The 23,243-nt window shown below is 53.4% G+C and overlaps 1 protein-coding gene across 2 annotated transcripts; it reads right to left on the bottom strand.

The window, feature by feature from the left end:
• Positions 1 to 19,904: 19,904 nt before the first annotated feature.
• ACTA1 (actin alpha 1, skeletal muscle) lies at positions 19,905 to 22,364 on the bottom strand. Of its 2 annotated transcripts, none has more exons than XM_080388890.1 (7): positions 22,208 to 22,364; positions 21,963 to 22,103; positions 21,490 to 21,814; positions 21,186 to 21,347; positions 20,770 to 20,961; positions 20,465 to 20,646; positions 19,905 to 20,315 (listed from the first exon to the last, which is right to left on the bottom strand). In XM_080388890.1, the coding sequence occupies exons 2-7, from the start codon at positions 22,089 to 22,091 to the stop codon at positions 20,172 to 20,174; spliced, it is 1,134 nt and encodes a 377-aa protein (XP_080245016.1). In that variant the 5' UTR covers positions 22,092 to 22,103; positions 22,208 to 22,364; the 3' UTR covers positions 19,905 to 20,171. The 2 variants fall into 2 exon arrangements, with proteins under 2 accessions (XP_080245016.1, XP_080245017.1); XM_080388891.1 differs by lacking the exon at positions 22,208 to 22,364 and adding an exon at positions 22,180 to 22,189.
• Positions 22,365 to 23,243: the final 879 nt, after the last annotated feature.

Here is a 23,243-nt window from a genome sequence, read left to right as displayed (position 1 = left end):
ACCCCCCACCCCTCCCAGTCCTTAGAGTTACAGAAACAGCCCCACGACAGCAGGATATCAGGCAAATCCAGGGTCTCCCTCTGTGATTCAGGAAAATGCAGTCAGGAGAGGCCAATTGCACTGGCACCCAGGGCCTGGTGCTGCAGGCAGGCACATTGTACAGCTGCATTCATAAACCTATTAAGCTCCATTTAAAAAACAATTACAGCTTCTCCAGCTCCCTTCAGCTCTGCTGGCTGCTCTCAGGGGTAGGCGGTGATGGAACTACAAGGGAGCGGAGCCTAAGCAGTGTGTCTGCTGGGAACACAGGCACAGAAATAGCACGCCTGACATGCCTACCATCACACAACAGCTTCAAACATGAGTGAGGAGCTCCTTCTGAGCACACCTCCTCCCCATGCTGTGCCACGCGTGGTGCCTTGCTGGAGGAAAACCAGGTAGATGCAGCAGTTTTCCCCCTCTCAGTGCTCTATCCTGGAGATTACATTGGGGAGCTGCCTTGCTCATTCATTATCCCCACCGAGGGCTCAGGTGACAGCTGGGTTGTACCTGCTGCCTTCTTCCATTGCCCTCAGCGGTACCTCTGTGATCCCAGTGCCGTCCAGCTGTGCCCTCAGCACCACCTGCTGTAACAGAGGGTGTTTCCTGGAAAACAATGGGACAATTGGTATAAAACCACCTGTAACTGAAGACAGGCGCTAGGGAAGATGGCTGTAGTAGTGCCAGCTAGAGAGAATAGCAGATTACTCCCCAATTAACCAGGAATCTGGCTTCTTACTCTGATACGCTGCTCAATCTATACGAGCAGATGGTATTAGTGGATTTCATACAAATGGTCAAGGTCTAGGGTTTGCAGCATTTGTTTTCCTTCTAGAAAATGTTATTTTGAACAAATTTCATTTTGAGCAAACTTGCACAGTTTTAGCTTGGCAGCTGTGGTTATGAAAAGGCTGCTGTTGTTCCCAGGTATCTTTAAAGCAACAATTGTTTATGGCTTTTCCTTCCCAAAGAACTTCTGTCCTCAGTTTAGCAAGACACAGCTTTATCAGAGGTACATGGATACTCTCTGACGGCTTCCCTTCCTGATAGAGAAGGCAGTGTTCACCTTTTGCAGGACCAAACTTCTCCTGGGGTGCCCATAAACCTACCACCCAGTCACTGACCCCTGTTTCATCCATTACACGTGAAATGCCAGAATGAGAAACACCAGTTCCTGGCACACAGTCTGCCTGTTCCCATTTTCTGCATTTTTTCCCCTGAACTCCTCAGAGCAGGCATCTACTCTTCACGTCCCTGCAAGATGTCAGCGCTTTGTGAATAACATAGTATTGTTAGTAGCTGCTTCTACCCATCTTCTCCATTGTACCGTACTGGTTTTAGGGCATGTATCCCTTGCTGGCATGAAAATGAGCATCCAGCCCTTACCACGCTATGAGTAAGCTGCACCTTCACACTCCCGCTCCAGTTTGTCCTTTGCAGCGCAACCCTCCTGGCCAACGGTTTGCACACACATCCCGCAGTGCCTGGCAGACTGGCAGCAGCTAGGCTTGGAAAATAACTGTAAAATAATACTTTATGTTCAAAGACCTGTAACAGAAGCATGCAAAGGCACCCAGCAATGCTGATATTGAAAATCACACATTACCTAAGGGTGATGCAAGCAGCAGCAGTGGCTGTCGGGCATGTTCCCCACAGCCTGCCACGACCAGTCTTCAGGCTTACAGTGCAGCAGCCAGCAGGCAACAGGGCCCAGTGTCCCTCTGGGCCAGCTGCCACCCCAGACCAGCTCCAGAGACATGTGGCAGCTCTGGGGGAGGATGCTGAGACTGTTCTGGGCAAAGGACAACTCCTCCCGCACCGCTCCAGCTAGAGCCAAGCAGCTCCGTATGTGCCAGACAAGAACCATTCCCTATCCTCAACACAGCAGCTCTGGATGTTCTCAGCATAGCTGTATAAATATTATTATTTTTTTAATCCTAATGAGTTTTGGCTTTGATACCTCATGGCAGAGACTTCCACGGGCTGAGAGTAGCCAGTTATTAAACAAATCCTGAATGAGGAACTACAATATTTACAAGGCTGATACTAGCAGTAGAATTTCCTCCCTTGCGTATTTTGCTGGGATTTTCCCTCCATTATTAAAAAAACAAAACAAAGATGCCATTCAAACCATAACACTGACATTCTAAACATGCTTTTTCCTTTTAAAGCACTTTTCCCCTGAGGAACTTACTTATGCCTCTTAATCCTTACTATTGCTTTCCTACAGGTAGCAAACAAAGTGGCCACGTAGGTCGAGAGTTTCAAACCAGATCCATGCCAGAAGACTGATCAATGCCAAATGCCAGGAGTTCTGATTTCCTCTGCCACCTCTGTTCAGATGGGAGCACCAGAGTTTCTCGCTAGGGAGGAGAGCAGCCTGGCCCGAGAAACAGTCTTATTTCTGTCTGAAATAACCACAGCAAAGTCAACATGAGAGAGAGAACCTGATTTTAATGCAAAAAGTAGCAGGTAATGAAAAATGAGCACAGATGTTATTTTGCAGAGCGTGGTCACAGAAAGACCCAGGGTAATTGCATGGATAGTTTACACACAGCTTTGACAGTTTTTTGCCATTGCACTTCTCTTTGGCTCTGGGCAATAAGGGGGGATAGCATACAGTTTATAAGTAGTAGGCATGGAAAATTACATGTCAACACATCTTTCAGATCAGCAGACTGGCTTCCAGCTGAAGCAGGAGCTGTCATGATCTGAAATTGGGCTTCTCAGCTATTGCTTGGGTAAAGTCTGGAGGAGAGAGAAAAGAGGGAAAAGACATAAGCTGTTTCTCATAGAGAACCATATTTTTAAAGTATTTAACAGCATAAAACACAAACCAGCAAAAATATTTTACCAGGCAGGGAAAAAACACAGGCTTCCTAGATCTGTGAACTCTGCCTTCACCTAGGTCAGTGAAACTCTGCCAAATACTAGGGGTGCCTGTCCCAACCACTTCACAAAACAAGCCACCGCGCTGTTAATAGAAGCCTGGTTAATCCCATAGGTGCGGGCTCTTTGGTTTCACGGGCTATTATCCCTTTTAGGTCTGCACCAGCTGCCCACAGGGTAACACTGTCATGAAAGAAGGATCAGAAGAGCCAGTTCAAATGCTCTGTGGGGCAGGTTAGCCAGCGGTAGCGTGCTTGGCTGCAGAAGTCCTCCAGAACTGCCTGATACTATTATCCAGAGCTCTGGGAAATTTGGTTGTGGCCAGCACGGGCTGTAACCTGCCAAGGAAGCCCCGTAACCCCTCTGCGAGCAGCTCTGAGCACAAATCCTGTTACTTGTGCAAACCAAACATTTTTCTTGGAGCAACTTGAAGCTTTTTAGTATTACAGCTCTGAGTGGCTGTGCCTCCAAGCACCCACCGCAGCATAGTCTACAGCAACATCAGCAGCTCCTCTGAGCCTTATCGAAGGTCCACCCTTGCCATCCACCTTTCTAAAAGATGGAAAGAGAGATGTAGCTCCTCGGGCCGTGTGCTGCAGGTTTGGGCCCAGGAGCAGGGAGAGACATCTGCTGCTGAGTGCCTTCTGGCTGCTGCAGCTCTGAGTCCTGCACTGGGCACCCAGCAAGGCTGGTGCTTCACCACGTGGTGCAAACACAGCTCATCTCCCAGCTTAAAAACTGTTACCATAGGCAAAGAACAAGGTCCTTACTGGTGTCTGTCCTTTTCTCCTCTTTCTTTTCTTCCTGGCTTCCACTCCTTAAGGTTGCGCAGCATTGCTGACAGGTCAAGGGGGTCCTAAGCAAGGGAACAGATCTTAAACCCAGCACTAGCAGGGTGCTTGTCAAGGCATTGCTCACTGCAGCACATTTGCAAGCTGTCTACTTAGTCTAAGAAAAATCCAAGTTTACATGCCAGCCAAGACAGAGGCAGGAGAATTGGAAGAGATTCCCTGCCTGCTTTCTTTTTATCTCCGGCTTGAGCAGCTCTAGCGACCAGCAGCCGGCTGACAAGCCTGGGTTGCTGCCTGGCTGCCACCCATCCCATGGGTGAGGTGAGGAACCAGCTCTCAGCTGTGCAGCAATCCATGGGCAGTGCAGGGGACTCCGCTCTCTGCTGCACACTTGAGCGTTTTCCATGATGGAGGTGAGCATGGCCCCTTATGAACAGCAAAGCATGGGCACTGGTGGAGGTGGCTGTGTGCTGGCAGCAGTGCTCACCCTGCACTGCCCCACCACAACCCTTCTTCCCAAGTGGCCAGCGAGTGGGGTGTAAATCGAGATTTCAGCTGCTCCCTGAAAATCCACATGTATTTGCTTGCCATCTCCAACCTAGGGCTCTTCTAAAGGCTTGGGGCCACCGCAGGAGCCTGCAGCCACCTCTCCTTCTCCATGCTCAAAGGGGATAGTTCAAAGAAACCCAGTCTGGAAATGTCTGGGCTCTGAATGTCTGTCAGAAATATCTTGTGTTATTTCTGAAGTTCCCCTGAAAGAAAGGATAAGCCGGGATCAAGGCAGTTCTGCATGCGGAGGGATCTCACTTTGATAAAAAAAGTCATCGAGGCAGAACTGGATCATGCTCCAAGTGGCAGATCCCAACATGTTCACTTGCAAGGTGCAAGACATTAAGTTTGTGGTCTCATCCACCTGTAGGATGCCACCTCCATGAGCCAAGGCAGGAGGCAGTCTGTGTGCACCCATCTGGGGAGAGGCAGACAGTGGAGAAGCATCTGAGCCCACATACTTTCCTCCAACCTTACCTCAAGCTCATAATGCTGCACAAAGCTGTTCTCCCCTTACACTCCCTTCCCTCTGGAGCTCCGGGACAGCAATCCAGCCGCTGGTCAGGTTTACTTTTGCTGTTGTTCCTGTTCATATTCCTTTTTCAATCCCAGGCACATCTTCCTCTCTTCTTGCCCCTGGACCACAGCACAGCACCCACAAGAGGCTGGTACAGCATTTGCCACAGGCACGGGGTTATAAATCTCCTGCATGGGCTGGCCACCGCCGAGTGCCAGTATGACACTGGGAGAACACAATTCTTTTTCTGAGAAACGGAGGTGCCTGTGCTGTAACCTGCTCCCCATCTCACAGCAGTAAGGGAGCGCTGCTGAAATGATGAGCTCCGAAAGATCAGTGCTTCAGACGATCGCAGCGTCAACCTCTAGGTGATGGGGACAGAATCTGTTCCTACAGCTTTGGGCTGTTTTTTTTCAGCACGCCTCACTGTCCCCACGTACAAACCTGGCACCTGCCTGTCATGTGGCCCAGTGCTGGTCCTGAATCTAACACCAGCCCATACAGCAGTAGGTCTCAGTTTCCTGAGCAGTAAACTGATGGGCAATAATAAATGCATTGGGGAAATTAATTTAATGCTTGAAAAAACTTCACAGAATTTGCAATGAGAGGGCTAAGGAACAAGTGCAGCTCATATGCATATTCCTGAATCTGATTTTAAACACCAGAAATTAGTCACAGCTCAGTGTTGACTCCTGGCTGATTTCACTGTTAGTCTGTGAAATCTTTGTAGCCTCATCTCGTTGTTCCTTCCCCCAGAAACAGGGGGTCTTCAACACAGAATAAACATCATCCCAATGTAAGCTCTATTTACAGACCTCAGTGGCATGGCTGTGTGCTTTGAGACCATACGCTGAAGATTGCCACAGCCATCTACCTTTTCTCCAAAGTAGCTCCAGCACCAGTTCAGAAAAGCCTGGGTATTAAAAGCTCTTCCCCCGCACACCTAGAAAAGCATCCCCAAAGGACTTCCCAGCTCCAGCTGAGGATGAGTTGTAGAGGAGGAGGATGCAATAGGGGGGGGAAGGGATGCAGGAGGAAGGCTCTGCAGGGAGCTCCCCAAGAGGGGTTTCCTTGCCCTCAGTGGTACCCAGCAGTGTGCAAGAGTCCCGGCCTCTCGACGGGGCAGTGCCGTGCCCTGCCAAGGTTCAGTCCCAAATAAAGCCAGTTGCATCAGGAGCTTGGCTCTGAACAGGGACAGGGTTCAGCTGCTGAGCCGAGCTTCTAAATTGCTTCCAAAATTGCACACAGGCAGCAGAAAGAAACTGGGAAACGGTGTTTGGGAAGGGGAAGGCAGGCTTAGGAACCACCAGCAGTAGGCTGCGGTTCCTTCCCTCTCCGCTGGCACCTTGGCTTGTCCTCACTTTTACCGGTCCAGGAAGAGCACTGGCTTGGAGGAAGAGCAGCCGGGCCCCATCCTCCCTGCCTCTCACCCAGAAGCCACAGCCTTCACTGCCTCTTTAAGTCAGGGTAGGGGGGACCTCGTGGGGAGCCTTCCTATGGGGAATGTGATGGGAGCATGCAGTCCGGACTCAGGGAACAGCATCCCTAATATGGTCTCAGCTGCGCTGACTGGCTGGGGGCTCCCAGGGGAGGAATAGAGCCCCCTATAAAAGCACCCAGGTCCTCCCACAAAGGCAAACCTCCCCGGGCTTTAGGAGAGCTAGAGAGAGGCTTGCTTGATATGGGAATTCTGTCTGCCCTTTGGAGATTATCCAAGCTTTCTTGGGTTTCACACAGTGCAAGGTGGTGGCCTGGGCTGTGCGTGACCCAGTGGATGCCAACAGAGAAAGCCCCTTTTCAAGTAGCACATGGCTCCTGCCAGCATCACTCTGCAGAAGAAACCTGCTGGCACTCCCCTGCCATGGGTACCTCCCTGCCATGGGCACCCTGCCTTGCTCCCTGCTCCTGGCCACTGCAGCGGCAGCACACCTCCAAGGGTGCAGACCAGTGCCACCACAGCAGCTCCCACCTTGTTGCTCCCCTCCGTGGCAGGACCTGCAGCAGCTCTGCTTTGGTTTTCCTTCTTCTATATCTGCCCAAGTGCCCACTCGTCTGCTACACCGATCAGCTCATGCCATCCGCATCCTAAACAGCCTCCTTGGCTCCCAGAGCTGCATGTGGGAACCCCCACCCTGCAGTGCCAGCTGGGGCTGGACCCTGCCCGTGCCAGTGCCGCAGTGTGCCCAGCACACACCGTTTCTCCCCTCCCTTACCGGTGGCAGGGAGGTAGCAGCCCCGGGGAACCAACCCTGGCAGCTCTGATGAGTCTGGGGAAGGCACCAGGCCCGGGATGGATCACCTGTGAGCTGGGGTGACTGGTGCACCCAGGTTCAGCCCCAGCTTTTCCCTATAGCATGCACATGGCAGACGCTTGGAGGAATGCATGTGCTAGGTACCTGCTGGGATGTCCATCCCAAAAGTAGCACCAGCACCCCCCACATGGCCAACATGAACAGGTGGCAGAAAGGATGGTGCTCTTCTAACAAGTCTTCCCTGCCCTGGCTCATAAAAAAAAAAAAAAAAAAAAAAAAAAAAAAAGGAAGAAAAAAGAAAGAAGGAAAACACTACTCCTTCAGAGAGCACCACAAACGTGTGGGCAGTCATGCTGTGGTGCCCGCTTAGAACAGGGCGGTGGGGGCTGAATGCAGCCCCGTGGAAACAGCGCCCGGGAGGGGGGCTAGCGCAGGCACCCACCGCTGTGACAAACACAGAAAAGGGCCTTGAACAGAATGTCACTGTCATGAAGGCATTCTCTCAGGTCTCACAGAAGAGCTAGGATGGAAATGCATTAAAAGCATCTGCGGCAGGGGGGTGGGGTGGGAGGAGAGAGAGGTCTATTTTTAACCCCTTGGAAGTCTGCAGATGTGCGAAGCCCATGTGTGTGGGTCTCTGCAGCTAGCGAGAGGCGTGCGCTCAGCCGTTCTGCTATCCGACTGGGAAAGCCAGTGTAGTCAGGGTTCATTTAGCCCCCCGTGAGGAGGAAGATTAAAGTCTTACCGTGCCCCTTCGGCTCGGTAGCAACCCCAGCCAGCAGCCTGCGCACACGCCTACATGCTGAGCACGACCAACTGGAAACCAGCTTCGCAGTTTTCTTTTTGGAAAAAGCCACATGGGGTCTGGGTTTGTAACCTCGGCATCACCAGGCTCTGCCGGCGGGAGGGATGTGGCAGCAAGGCCAGGCATCCTGGGGAGGGTGAGACACGTGCCAGTGACCCACCGGTAGCCGTGACCAGCAGGACAGCACTGTGGCAGAGGCTCAGCCCATCTGTCAGCACCACTGCGAAGCTGGCGGGCTGGACACCAGCCATCCTGGACTGTGACCTGCCATTGCCCTGCGCCCCACCGCCCCTTCTGCACGGGCGGCAGGCAACATGCACCTGCCAACCCAGGCCTCCTCCGTTTCTGTAATTAAACCACCAGCCTACCTTGGTGGTGGGGTAGGGGGTTTCTGCAGCCCCTCATGCTGTCCAGCACTTTGTAGAATCTCCCATCATGTCTTAAGGGCTTCCTCGTTGCTTCCTGGGAGAAAAGCTAGCTGTTCATCAAAACACAGTACCGATTTACAGTGCAGAACAGCAAACACTGCGGCCATTTCCCCAGATCTCTCCGGATTAAAATTTTAATACATTTGTCTCCAGGCACCTCTTTGTCTGCTCTAGTCCTCTCCATCCTAAAATACCCCAGCAAAGCAAGCCTCCTCACAAGGACAGTCACCAAAATGGCCAGCCGCTCTCCAACAGCAGCTACAGACCTTAGAAAAAGGATACCTCAAATCTGCCGTCACATGGCTTGGCCCTGGGATTTTGGTTCTCAGAGGTCAGGGAGCAAGCGCAACCCATGCCCAGCAGAAGAAGCCCCAACTTGAAACACTGCATCTCCCCCAGGCACCAGAATTTATCGTGAGAATGGTTTTGACAAATGGATACCCTTGAAAAAAACCTGTGCACCACTTGTGACAGCTTCCCTAGAGAGTGCTGACATCTGTGTATATTTTTTATAATGAATTATCTACTCGGCACAGGAAACCTGCTGGCTCTGGAGAGTGGTGTTAGGTGACTTTCATCTCCCCAGCTTGCTCGTGTGAATCCAGCCTGAGCCGCCAGTGAACCAGACCTCTCCCTGCACAGCCCACCGTGGTGCCCTGAGCCCTCAGTGGCACCAAGGCAGCTGGGGCTGGGACCCCCTTCTCCCCGCCACCCCACGCAAAATGAGCCATTGGTCTCCAGAAACACTGCTGTACGTGTCAGCTAGGCTGCAGGTGGAGCATTGTGTGCCCGTTTTCCCTCTGAGGGGGCCAAGGGTGCTGTGGGGTGCTGGTTTCAGGACAGCGAAGGAGCTGGCTGTGCAGCTTGCAGACTCCTGCCCCAGCACTGACACTCACTCGCTGCCCCGGCAAGAAAGAAACGATTCCTGCTGCACCCGCTGCTCACCCTGGATCGGGGGTGATGGACAACGTGAGGGAATTTGAGGGATACGGAACTAAAAAAGCTGTGCTGAGCCGAGCTCGTCAGAAAAGCTCAGTACCAGTACATGCCTGCTGAGAGGCAACACGAGAGTTATCCACGAGCAAAGTGACTGATGAGACAGATGGCTTTACTCCTGAGGGAGAGGAGACTGGGAGGTTGGGATGCTGGGTTGTGCTCCTGGCACTCCCACAACGCTGTGGGCATCCCTGCTGTCCCCACGCTCCCGCTTGCCCACCCGTGCAAAGGCAGAGCAGCATCTTCCTGTGGCTGTGAAATACCAACGAATTTATTGCCGTACCACTGTCCGAACAGCCCTGCGTGACAGCTTTGGTACACTGTCCCCATGCTGCTCAGACTGACCGCCTGCCCCGAGACCTCTGCGGAGGGAGGGGCTCAGCAAAGTCAAATAAATGCTACGGCATCCCAGCCTTGCTGAGCTGGGCAGGAAAGAAATTACTTGCCTATGCCGTCCTTCAGAGTCAGACAATTTCCACCAGAAAGCGGTTAGGAGGCACACAGAAAGAGGCAAGCAGGAGCAAACCCAGTACCTTCAGTCACTGAAGTCTCAGAAATGGGCACCTCTGCAACCCCACCGATTAGCTTTCCAAGGAATATTATGAACGTGCTGGACATGCCTACCTCGATATTCATAATTTTACAGCTATCCCCTAAGGCTCCAAGGACGACAGAGAAGTAGATCTCCTGTAGAAATTGCCCTCCATCCCTCCTCTATCAAACTTCTCCATCGAGAGGAACAAGGCCACATGAACCCGAGATTCTCCCTGGATGTTGCTCAGGGGACAAGCCTGGCCAAGAGATACAAGTAGAAAGAGGCTTCATTAAATATAGTAAATAATGAGCAATCTAATTTCCCAAGATACAGCAGCTGTGCCGGCACAGGGCTCCATGGCCAGCAGAGGCAGAAGGACACCGTGCCTGGCTACTTCAGCGTCACCAGACAGTGAAATAGAAAGGCCTCAGCCGATCTGGTTTCTTGAAGCTGACTTCTGATTACCTGGGGGTTTGCACAGTCATTCTAGACACCTTTGCCTGTCCCATTGAGCCTGAATACTGATTTACATGTAAGGAACTTCATGTATGTCTGTGCATGCCACCAAACTGTGTTTTATGAAAGATCTTTGGGGCTACGGGCTGCTCCTGAAGCACCACCGACTGCACCACCCCGCCTTCTGTGAAGGCAGACATGACCCTTCGGCCCCAAGGTAGCTCCAAAGATGAGGATGAACGCGTGTCCCAGTCATTTGCAGACGACCACCACAGAAAAACGGCTGACAGGGAAAAAGATGATCATGCATTCACCCAAACCACCCTTTAAACCCACTTTACATGTCTTTGTCCCTCTTTGCCTGTTGTCTGTGGGGAGGAGATGGGCAAAACAGGTCAGGACTCTTCCTTCTGCCTTTGGTGGCACTGCTGCTGGGCTCCCCAGGACAATTTCCACTGTGTACCCCATGTCCCTTTGCCTCCCCACCCCTGCCCTCCGCCTGCTCGGTGGGGAGCTGTGCACCGCTCTGCACGAGTCACAGATCTGGGCATTTGAAGGAAACACCAAGCGGGACTCCCTGCGTGACCCAGCAGCTGTGCACGAGGGGTCTGGCTGGGTCCTTGTTGGGGGGGGGGGCACCTCTGCCCCACTCAAGGCAGTAGCAGCGGGGGCACAAGGAGCTTTGTCCTCCTCGTTGCAGGGAGCAACACAACGGCAGAGACCATGTGCCGGAGGTGGAAACCGATGCAGTGTCCGGGAGGGCTTCGGCAGCCCAGCATCTGGTAACACCCCCTTTTCCCTGGCTTCAGCTGGAGCCCGGGGAAGGAGGACGCAGCTCTAGAGATGTGTCTGCTTGCCCTCCTGCGTGTCTAACCCCTGTCAGCACCGAGGCACCCCATGGCGGGCAGCCGGTCGGTGGGCAGCGACCCGGAAAGAGCTCTCGTGTGTGGCGTGGCCCTGGGCAGGTGCCAGCGGGGACCCCCACTGAGACTCTGCTCCTCACCACCAGCAGGGGTATGGACCAGCTCCAGCAGCTCCACGGCCTCCCTCCAGGCACTGTGCATGGGGAGCGAACCGCCAGCGTGGTTGCAGGTGGGTTTGTAGGCATGCTTCCCTGGGGAAACCTCACCCTGCTCCTCCACGCGGCCCAAAACACAGCTCGGCTCAGGCAAGCCCTCGCTCTGCTCACCGTTCCCCACCCTGTGCCCAGCAGACTGAAGCTGACCGCTGCCTCCCGGACTTTTTCACGGTGAAAAAGCCAAATGGCACATTAGCTCTGCTCTTCAGAAGGCGGCAGGCACGCAGAGATTTGCTGTGCCCTTTCTGACTTCCCTTACTCTTCTAAATTATTCCCTGCGTCCCATAATACGCCATCAGAATCCCCTCCGCAATTTGGAAGGCTTATTTAGCAAGTCAGATATAGCAAGGCATGACTTTATAAATAGAGTGGGGCATGGTTGGGGACTGTGCAACGTGACTCACAAGTCAAACTGGCAGTCAAGAACTTATCAGACATTTGCTTTAAATATTCATTTAGCAATACCAAACCCTGCTCACAGTTACACTTACCATATAAAAATATTGTTCCCATATGCAGTTAGTATATTTATGGTAATTTCTCCAAAACGACTCAGAAGCCACTTACCGCCTTGCTGGTCAGAGATAAACCAGGGTTGGAAAGGAAAATACCTCCTCGGAGCTTAAGCCTGCCCTCACTTCCAGCTCTGCAGCTCAGCACTCTTTCCCAGCACAAAGCTGATGGGAAGACGGTTACATCGTAAAACATTTTCTCTGTAAATGCTTCTTTTTCCACCCATGTATCTTATTTGTCAAAGCCACTACTCCTACAGAATACCCGTGGTCTAGACTTGGGACTTACTGCTTTTCAGTTTTCTTCTAAACCCTCATTTTCTCAACTGGTCCTTAATTCAGACTGATTCTTCCATAGAAAATGGAGAAAAATAGATAGGAATTATGAAATCAGCAATAAAATCTGTACAGAACAGGCAATAAAGGCATACATCTTACACGTTTCAGGAAAATAATTTTTTTTTAAAATCTTTTTCTTCCAGCTGATCATTTCATGGCCTTAAGCCATACCAGGTTCTGGATGTACAACAATAAAATTAATGATTTCCTCTTCCTCCCTTCTGCTTCCTCATCTGATTGCTTTTATTGCTGTGGCTTTATTTCTTAATCTGGGACCTGATCATGCAAGCACTTAAACACTAACCAAATCCGTTGTCCTCTCAGCGGCAAGAGGATTACTCGCATGAATCAAGTCCAGCACGTTTGCAAATCATTAAAACAAGGGTTGGTCTAACCCAGCAGAGGGCATCTGAGACTGGTTAAATGGGCTGAAATTTTGCTGCAGTGCTGAAACAGGCCAAATCTGACCTGCAGAAATAATGAAAATTAATACTCAGTGTAATGTCAGTACAAGACCCCTGGGAGCCTCCTCCACCATTCCTGCGCTGCAGATCATCCCAGATGCCTTCTCCTTACGTGGTCGCAGCTCCACGTCCACAGCTCCCATCCTGTCCTTGCCCAGACCCCCCTGCCCAGGCATGAGCCCTCCCCATGCCGTCTGCTGACCTTGCAATATTTTCCGTGTTATTCTTTGCTCTCCCCTTTTTATTTTTAAACAATGATGCACGTGCAGCAGGTGTGCTCCCCGGGCTGCCCGGAGTCTTGCTGCAGCCTTTGCCACGGGAAGCTGCAGCTGATGGAGACACCAAGCACCTCCAGTCCGGGCAGAGCTACACCTGGTTTCTGGATCCCAGTCAAGATGTGACAGGAGTTACGTCAAGTTAATTCTCCACACAGGAACATATGCAGCAGACACTAAGAAAAAATAAAGCAAAGTGTCAGCAGAGGTTAAGCACCTCAAGCATTAAATGACACCCTTTTTAACTTGGACTGTGGATTTTAGCACCAAGTTCCACTTAATGCCATATTTTCCTGCCTAAGCAGATCAATCTTTATCAACCTGTTTGGCATTTAACGCCTCACATGTGAACGAGGGCATTGTAACTCCTTGACCACGCAGCCCGGGGCGGGCTGGCTTCAGCGGGCTAACAAAAATAAAGGGAAGAGGGAGTAAATCTCAGAGTAGTAGGTCTGAAATCAATTGCCATGTTTTTTCCTAAAACATTTATCCCAAGAGAGATTTCTCATATTCTCTCCAAGTTGACCCGATTGAATACTGCAGTCGTCCTAAATTTGCCACTTTCGTTAGGTCTGAAGAACAACCTCATCCCACAGGGCTCTTGCAGGCCAAGTACGGAGGCATCACACCTAAAGCAGGGACAGAAGCTGCTGGTGTTTTGGGTTCTGGTGTGGACAGTTTGGGGGGAAAGCTGCAGGTCCGGGCTGCCAGCAAGTCAATGGACTCTCCAGAGGCACCACCGGAGATCTCTGGCATCGCTGGCAGCTACTGCAGCCTCCGGCTTGTGGCCACAGCTGGAAAAGGTTCAGATTTCAAGACTTTCTCTGGTATTTGTGCCAGGAAACTGGGCTGCATGACTTTCAGAGCTAATTTTAGGATTGCAAGTATTTCACATTCCCCAAACACCTTCTATGACAACATCTCAAACCCCTTCATGAACATTAGCTATTCCTCCTTATCTTCCTTTGAGACAGAAAACAGAAAAGCTGCTTTGCTGGCAACAAACAGAACCACAAGTGTTGACTTGCTCATGATCGCAGAGGAAAGCCATGATGAGGTTGGTATGGGAAAGGAGAAAAGGGAAAGAAAACCAACCTCCCAATGTAAACTGCTCAGTTCCTGCAGTCACAGAGACACGGCATATCACCTGCAGCAGTGCTGCTGCGATCATGTAGGAGCACCACCATCACTGCTTCAAAATGGTCGCGGTTAGGGAGCTTTGGTAGCTCTCTGGTGGGTTTTTTTTGGGGGGGATAAAGGTTTCCAGGAGGAAAAAAAAAAAAACCTTTCGGAGGAAATATCCTGTTCTACAGCCTTTTGAAAATTGGCTCAATCCTCACACAACCACTCTGAATAACTCATGGCAAGAAAGCAGACGGCCTCAGCACCTGGACCACACTTCATTTGCAGCATGGGATGCCGTGCAGAGCACGCAGAGCTCCCTGCTGCACCCTTTGGCTGCACCCCGCAAGCGATAGCCCAGTGACAGCGTTGTCCATCACCAGCGCACTCAAACCGGTTTAGACCCTCATGTCTCTGTTATTGTAACCATTCTTTGTGATTATGGTTGCTAAAGGGAGTAAAAAAAATTTTCTTACAGAAGCAGGTACAGCTGCCCTGGGAAATCTTGTTGCCTTCTTTTGGGTTGATCTGCTTCAGACCTCTCCCGACTTGTGTGGCCTCCCACCCCCTCCCTCCCCTCCCTCTGCAGACAGGCATCTCCCTGCAGCCACAGGGAGGTTTGGGAAGGGCAGGACTGTCCTGTCATTGCCTACTCCCCCAGCACGGCTGGCAGCGCTGTGGGTCCTGCACCGCGCCAGTGACCAGCCCTTCCTGCGCTCTCTGGGCATCCCCTTCCCAGCGCTGACCTGGCCAACGCAACACCAGCAGCCTAAGCTCAGCACCGGCCACCGCTAATGGCAATGGAAACTCGTTTTAGTTCGCACTCAGATAGATCAGGTCTGTGTCTGAGGGACCAGTAGGTGTGAGATGGAAGGGCCACTGTCTCCTGTAACCAGAGCAGAGGTGCCTGTGGGAGCACCCTTGTCCCTGCCTGCGTGTGCCAGGCACCGGGGCAGCTCTTCCCCTGGGAAAAGGAAAGACCTGCATCCATAGGGAGGTCCATTACACCCCTGTACCTGAACCCCCACTCACAGCGCTCCTGCTTTGGTGAAAGAGGACAACCTAACCAGCAGAGCTATGAGGCACAACCTCCTTGGCAAACAAGGCAGGTCCACACACCTGGGTGAGCTGGGGTCAAGGACTGATGCCTGTAGCCAGTGGCTTGAGGCTGCTCATCTCTGAGCACATTTGAGAGCCCCTCTATAAGGTAGTCCTCCCCCTTTTCCCTCCAGCAGTGAGGTTTCTCAGCTTTAAAGCCTTGTTTTCCCTGGAAGGGAGAGAAGCTGCTGGAAGCCAAGTAGCGAGGGCACGGAGGGGCAGGGAGAGCATGTTTAGAGGGTATTGCGGGTGGGAGGGATGTGCCAAGGAAGAGCGCTGCTTCCAGGGATCTATATATACGCAGGTCCCCGAGGTGGGGTTACAGAGAGGCTCATTCCCAGGCTGCCTGCGGCACTCCCTGAACAGCGGCGGCCAGAGCTGCCTCTGCACCACACGCTTTATTTTCAGAGCATGGCCTTGGGCAGCTGATTCCAGATGGGGTTCGGCTGTGGTCCCTGCAGGCACAAGAGGACAAGTTGCCCAGGGTGGCTGCAGCGCTGGAGGTTTGCACGCTGCTGGCCCCAGTTCTGCGCTGGGCACTGTAGCTTCAAGGCTGACAGGATGCCCTGGGGGAGGGGGAAGAGGAGACCCCCTGGGCAGTAAAAGGTTTCTCCATCATCTGCTCAACTCCGTAACACATAGCACATGTCCCCAGCGGGAGCCAGCAGCGCTCCCGGCTTTCCTGGCTGCACAGCAATCATCAGAAGCTGCTTTATTTTTCAGGCCCTAAGCAACTGAAAAACAGAGCCTTTGCCAGCTGCAATTGCAATCGGTTCCCCAGGCTTCAAGCTGGACCCTTTTGGTCCCCTCAAAGGCTGTTCTCCCCCTGAGGGACTGAAGAGGATCCCCAAAGCTGCCAGCAGTTCCCAGGAAAGAGCGTGAGGCCGGGGGATGCTCCAAAGGGCCCTGTCGCTAAAGCTGGCCACCTTGCCCGGCGTCTGTCCACGTGGGAGCCCTCCACACCAGCACTGCCTGCAGTTACCCATCGGCTGATCAACAGGCTACAGTCACCCTCATGTGCTCCTTTCTCCAGCCCCCAAAGGTGCACCATGGAAATCTATACATCTGAGCAGCTCTTTTAATCATTTTTTAAGGAAAAATACCTGTTCGGTTCAAAAAGAAAGAAAGAAAACCTAACAGGTAATGTCCCACTTGATTAATTTTTTTCTGTGGATTAATGAAAGAGAAACAGCAAAATTTATTTCTATAAAATAAAAGCGCCGAAGTTTTGAAGGGCTGTGCTTTGAATGGCTTTGTTTTCCTGATTCACTTCCAAAAATAAAGGTTGCCAAAGAATTTGTTGTTTAGGAGTTTCCTGTGAAAACTAATGGTTATTGTCAAGTGGCCTCTATTTTGTCATTTTACTAAATCACATTGAACAAATATTACTGGCCAAATGTCCATGGGAGATTCCCAGTCAGCCAGGTATGGTGCTGCACTGGTGTCGGCATGGAGGGGGTGTTTGGGGCCTCTCAGCAAAGCCAAACCCAGTCAAAGTGCTTTTTGTTTCTGTGGTTTTGGAGCCCAAGGGGAGAAATGTGTCAGGGTGCCAGCTCCCTTTCCCAAACGGGGAGCAGAGCCATGACATTCTGTGGGAGGTAGCCCATGCTGGACCACATTCTGCTCCCTGTGCAATGCAGATTATCACGTTAGCAAAATCTCTATTAAAATGAAATTATGAAGTACCTTCGGTGCCCTCATCTGTAGTAGCATAGGGATGTGGCGATGCGGAAGATCACGTGTTGTGACGGAAACGTAGGAACTAAGTAGAAAACCACCCACGAAGGGCTGGCTCTGCTACTAGCATCTAAGTGCCTGTGTCTTTCAATAAACTGCCATTTTGCCTTCCTCTCCATGAGAACCTGAGTGCTGATGGTCCCTCAGGTGCTGCGCTGAGGTTTGGACACGTCGTAAGCTGCTACACTCATCTTCTCCAGGATTCCCTTTGCTCTGCTCAGAGGCTCCCTCAAACCCGTCCCTCAGAATACAGGTTTTCCCTGTTACTTGGCTTCTTCAATAGTTTTGCTGACGGCGCAGGCACCTGCAGACCCTGAAGAAGCTGACACCAAAATCCAGTCATGACTGTGCCTCCCGAGCTCATTTAAGCAGCCCCACATATTTTTTGTCCCCTCGAGGATGCTTTCTTTCTCCATTTTTTCTATCCCTTGGTGATATTTGCATCCAGGGCAGCTCCTTGAGTTGCCTACTGGGTGTAGCTGTGGAGCCAGGCTTCGGGGGGCTGTCCTGCACTGGTCCAGCCCCAGAGGATGCAGGCTGTGGAGCAAGCAGTGAGCTACAACCCCAAAGGATGCTGCGGTGCAGGCAGGAGCCATTCTGCCATCACTCTCCCTGCCACAGCACATGGGTGTCCTGCATTCCTATGTCTATTCCCTTTACTCCTCTGTGGTCATATTTATTCCTTTGCCTCTCTCAAAACAAAGGATGCTGGTCCTGGCAGTCCTTGCCTGCCACCAACAGCGCTGTTACAGGCACAGGGAGGATAATTACATTGTACAATGAAGACCAAACCCAGACTGCTATGCACAAGTGAAATATCCTGGAACAGCTTCCCAATGCTGGAGCTTGTGAGCCATGTGGAAATCCAGCTCGCCTGTTTCTAAAAAATCTGCGTCTTCGATTGCTGAAAATCCTAAACTCAAATAAAAGGCTGGTTTCAGATTAAAAAACAGGTTTTGGTTTAAAATTAAACCCTGAATAGGTTTGATTTGGTAGGCTTAAAAATTTGTTGCACCTCAGTTCATCCCACAACAAACCCAACAAAGCAGTCATTTTTTTCAACTGTAAAAATGCACTTTTTCACACTTAACAGGATGAAATTGGCACTAAGACTACCGAGAATACCTGATGCTGTAGAGCAGGACGAGACAAAATGCTGCTGTTAGCAGACAACGAGATGCCAGTGGCAGCACCAGCCTCCTTGTGCGAGGCAGTGTCCGTGTAACGCCCAGGCTGCTGGAGGACTGCCCTCTGCCCACAGCTGCACTCAGGAGTGGTCCTGAACCCAAGTCTGGCACTGCAAAACCTAGGTCTTCATTCAAAGGGAGCAAGCATCCCCTGCTCCACTGATTTTGATCAGGCTGGAGAGTGGGGGTGTCTGGCTTAACATCACTTTCCCCAAAAATCAGCCCCTTCTGTTGTGGGTTCAGACCCTAACTTTAATCACGCAGGTGGAAAAGCTGAATCTGTGCTGGTACCCACAGTGAGTGTTGTCTGATCCACGAGGCTGCTTTTCTATCTTTACTTTTATCTGTGCCTTTTAATTAAATAACAGAAGCAGGTCCTAAAATCCATCTCATAACACCACTTAAGCCACAATTGAACCTGAGATCAGGGGTCAAGTACTGAGGGCTTAACGTTATGAAGCCACATTCAGATGAAACACGTGCCACTACACAACAACTTGCACAAACAGCAAGTAAAAACTCGTGTTTTGTTTTTAAGAAGCAACAGTGTTCCTGCTTTCCGGTTCAACCCCAGTCACTCAAAGAGGGATCTTGGCTCAGGAGCTCCTTCCTAGGGCTGCCTCAAGGCCTCCCTGCCCCCAGATACCAGGGAAGGATCAGGCCAGCTCTTCCCGCAGGCTCTTCCTTTGGGATGAGGCTAAAAAAAATTGTACTCACTTACAGGTCTCGCTTTAATGCAGGTAAACCCAGCCAAAATGTGAAGCAAGTGCACCCTCAGCATAGTCACAGCAGAGCAAAAAAGCTTCCTGGGCTGGAAGTTTAGCTGAAAATCATCATCTTTTTTACCCAGCACTGCTCCCACAGCAAAGGGACACCCCAAAACTCAAGCGCTGCTTTCCTGCCAGCACCCTTTGCTCCAGGAGTCCTCCTCCAAAGGCTGCCGGCTCCTGCATGTGTGCCCTCACCCAGGGAGATGTGCCAAGGCTGGCAAGGCTTTAGGGTGGCTCCTCAAGGGACCTAAGTACCTGGTGGGGGTGGGGGACAGTAGAAGCAAAGGGGGGGGCCCAGAGCCCCCTGCCCCAGTAAGAGAGAAATGAGACAGGCAGGCAGGGGCAGCTTCCCCACTGCCCGCCCTGCTCTGCCTCCTCGTAGGCAGCCATGCAGGGGGAAGCCCCTGGGGTTTTCCTTCGGGTTCCCAGGGAGTCCCTGTGTGAAGGATCTGGCCCTGGGACGGTGGAGGAGAGGGTTGTCCCTTTGCAGGCAGCCCCTCATGTGTGACCACTGCAAAGGGCAAACGTGTCAGGCAGGGTGAGGAAGTGGCCCCGGCTGCCCTCGGCACACCAGGGGCAGCATGGTGGCAGGAGGGTTTCCCATAAGCGGAGTGGAAAGCTCTTTATTTAACCTGCACATGCCACCTGCCCTCAGCCCCAGCCATGCCTCCATCCATCATGCCTTGGAGCTGCACAAGCATGCCAGGGCTACTTTTTTGGCAAGTGGAACCAAATAAAATCTTTTGCAAGCCAAGACTCCAGGTAACCCTTTCCCACCCTGGGTCTAGGGGGAAGCACGTTGCAGAGCAGTGGGCACCCACCTTGTAGCGGCATGATGCAAGGCACAGCCACCACCAGGCTGCTCTCAGCCCTGCTGGGCTCTCTGCAACCCAAGCAAGTCCCATAGAGCTGGCTCCTGTAGCTGGGGTCCCCTCCCCTCCACAGCCCTCCTCCCGCCTGGGGAGGTCCAGCCCCACCACCCCCTGCCCTCACCATTAGACGACACGCTATGCCAGCGAGTGATGGAAGAACCCACACAAATGAAGACATGAACCACATGAGGGGTGTGACAGAATGACTGATGATTTAATGCTTCTTGAAGTTTTTTGTTTCCTTCCACAGGGCGTTGGTTTTAAAAACAAACAAAACGAGGTAAAATAAATTAATTTATGTACACTTTACATACACTGTGTCACATGGAGCTTTGCAGCAACAGTAACCAGAAATCGTTACAAAATAGAAAGTTACATGGCTGTTGCAGGTCCTCGGCAACCTGCAACCTAGAAGGTTGTCATCCTGAGCGTGGCTGGCAAAGTGATCATGTAAACATGTTTAGAAGCATTTACGGTGGACAATGGATGGGCCAGCCTCATCGTATTCCTGCTTTGTGATCCACATCTGCTGGAAGGTGGACAGGGAGGCCAGGATAGAGCCACCGATCCAGACAGAGTACTTACGCTCAGGTGGGGCAATGATCTAGAAAAAGCCAAGAATACAGAGATCAGGAAACAAGCAACCGCTGTGGGTGGCCCGCACGGGGGCACGCACAGGTAACCCGCATGCTGTTTACGGGAGGGCAAGAGAAGGCTGCTCCTGCGCCTGGGTCCTTCGTGGTCCAGCCTTACCTTGATCTTCATTGTGCTGGGGGCCAGGGCCGTGATCTCCTTTTGCATGCGGTCAGCAATACCTGGGTACATGGTGGTACCCCCAGACATGACATTGTTGGCGTACAGGTCCTTCCTGATGTCAATGTCGCACTTCATGATGCTGTTGTAGGTGGTCTCATGGATCCCTGCAGACTCCATACCTGGGGGCAGAGAAGGAGAGAAACGCAGGCACAAGTTCAGCGCAAAGCGAGAGCTCTACAGGAGGACTCTGGAGAAAAGGGAGAGCTGGTAGGGGAGGAGAGAGGGAGAGGGGGCACGCGCACCAATGAAGGAAGGCTGGAAGAGTGTTTCTGGGCAGCGGAAACGTTCATTGCCGATGGTGATGACCTGCCCATCAGGCAGCTCGTAGCTCTTTTCAAGGGAGGAGGAAGAGGCAGCGGTGGCCATCTCGTTCTCAAAGTCCAGCGCCACGTAGCACAGCTTCTCCTTGATGTCACGGACAATCTCACGTTCAGCTGTTGGGGGGAAGCAAAGGCATCAGTGCTTGCAAAGGAGGAACAGTGAAGGCTTGCATCTCCTCCATAGGTCCGCCAGGACTCTGTACCCCCAAGCACAGACAAACTCCCGACAGGGAGGGAGCGCTCACAGGACTTGCAACGGGACATGAGGCTATGGCATCCCTGGAGCTGCAAGGGCTAGAAGCAACGGGGGCTGTTTTACAGGAGGGAATAGTGCTTACCTGTGGTGACGAAGGAATAGCCACGCTCAGTCAAGATCTTCATCAGGTAGTCGGTGAGGTCCCGGCCGGCCAGATCCAAGCGCATGATGGCATGGGGCAGGGCGTACCCTTCATAGATGGGGACATTGTGTGTCACACCATCACCGGAGTCCAGCACGATACCTGAGGGAACAAAAAGCAGCCACCTGAGATGTAGCCCACAGAGGGCCCTGCCCTGGGGGGGCTGAGCACTTGCCAGCTGTAGGGGACCAGTGCCGGGCACCCTCGCTCGGGGAAGGGGGACCGGCGGGACACTCGCACTCACCAGTGGTACGGCCAGAGGCGTACAGGGACAGCACAGCCTGGATGGCCACATACATGGCAGGGACGTTGAAGGTCTCAAACATGATCTGGGTCATCTTTTCACGGTTGGCTTTGGGGTTAAGGGGGGCCTCAGTGAGCAGGGTGGGGTGCTCCTCAGGGGCGACGCGCAGCTCGTTGTAGAAGGTATGGTGCCAGATCTTCTCCATGTCGTCCCAGTTTGTGATGATGCCGTGTTCAATGGGGTACTTCAGGGTCAGGATGCCTCTCTTGCTCTGGGCTTCATCTCCTACGTAGGAGTCTTTCTGACCCATACCCACCATGACGCCCTGTGGGGGAGGAAAGGGGGGGCTCGGCGACCTGTCCACGGGCGGCAGCGCGGGGCTCCCTGGCGGGCCGGGTGTCCTCCCTGCAGGCCGAGGGCTGGGAGGCGGTGGCGGGGCCCGGCGGGGGGCTCGGAGGGGGACGTCGCCATACCTGGTGGCGGGGGCGGCCCACGATGGAGGGGAACACGGCCCTGGGGGCGTCATCCCCGGCGAAGCCGGCCTTCACCAGGCCGGAGCCGTTGTCGCACACGAGCGCGGTGGTCTCGTCCTCGTCGCACATGGCGTCGGCTGTCTGCGGGGCACAGGGTGCGGGCTGAGCCTGGCGGCCGGCGGCGGCCGCACACGGGGGCGGCGGGGCCGGGGCTTACCTGGGCTGGCTGCGGGGCCGGGGCTTACCTGGGCTGGCTGCGGGCTCCGCGCGTCGGGCCGCTGGCAGAGAGGCCTCCCGCTCCTCGCCGGGCAGCTCGTGGGCCGCGCCGGCCGCCGGCCTTTTATCGCGGCGGGCGGCGGCCCCGGCCGGCCCCCAGGAATGCGGCCCCGGCCGTCGCCATATTTGGGCGTCGGGCCCGGCGCGGCCCCGGCCCGGCGCTGCCCAAAGAAGGCGCTGCTGGCGGCGGCCCAGGTGAGCCGGACCCGGCCGTATAAGGCGCGTCTGCCGGGCCCCCCCGCCGCGGCCGAAATAATCCCGCGGCACCGCCGGGCCCGCTAAGGGCAGAGCAGGTGGGGGCCGGCGCGGCGGCGCCGCCGGGGCAGGGCGGGGGAGCGGGCCCGGGCCCGCCGGGGCGTGAGGGCGGAGCGGGCCGCGGCCCTGCCCGCGGCTGCGGGGGCCGGGGGAGGCCGGGGCAGGCCGGGCCTTCGGGGGCCGCGGAGGGGCCTTCCCCGCCGGTGAGGTGGGGACGGGGAGCTGCGGGGGCCGGCGAAGCGACGAGGCAGAGCCGGGTCTGCACATCGCGCCACGTTACGTGCAAAAGCCACGGCGTTACGCGCCGAGCTAAGCCGCGCCATTCTTCCTTTGCGGTGGTTTACAAATGGAAAATAAATGCGTGGGGTAGCATCTGTCAGACAAACGCCTGCAGAGAAGCCTGGCGAAGCGTTAATCCTGGTGACCAGCTGATCCCAGAGCTCTGCCTGACGCGGCCGTGAATGCTGGTGCCGTCACCGAGTGGCGGCTGCGAGGCAGGAGCCCACCGGCCATCGCTGTGGCTCACCCTCTCCGACCAGAGTGTGGGCTCATGGGCAAGGCATCTCTGACGAGCTGAGGGTGCTATGCAAGGAGGAGGAACAGCTCATCTCCTTCAGCTATGGATACCGAAGCAGAGGGTCCACCTGGGACGCTTGGAAGACGTTACATAGACATTCTGGTTACCGATAAAAAGAAGAGGCAGTCACACGAGCAGCCCTGCCAATGAGCCGACGCAAATCAACCTTCAAG

This window comes from Falco punctatus (assembly GCF_963210335.1).
Source record: "Falco punctatus genome assembly, chromosome: 5".
Taxonomy (NCBI): Eukaryota; Metazoa; Chordata; class Aves; order Falconiformes; family Falconidae; genus Falco; species Falco punctatus.
The sequence above is the reverse complement of the archived record's forward strand: the minus strand, read 5'-3'. Positions and strand labels throughout refer to the sequence as shown.

Excerpts from the sequence above, each read along its gene's own strand:
- ACTA1 (XM_080388890.1), bottom strand. The coding sequence starts at position 22,091 with ATGTGCGACGAGGACGAGACCACCGCGCTCGTGTGCGACAACGGCTCC. Across the intron at positions 21,348-21,489 it reads CGCCTCTGGCCGTACCACTG|GTATCGTGCTGGACTCCGGT; the intron begins GTGAGTGCGAGT and ends TTGTTCCCTCAG. Across the intron at positions 20,316-20,464 it reads CCAGCACAATGAAGATCAAG|ATCATTGCCCCACCTGAGCG; the intron begins GTAAGGCTGGAC and ends GGCTTTTTCTAG.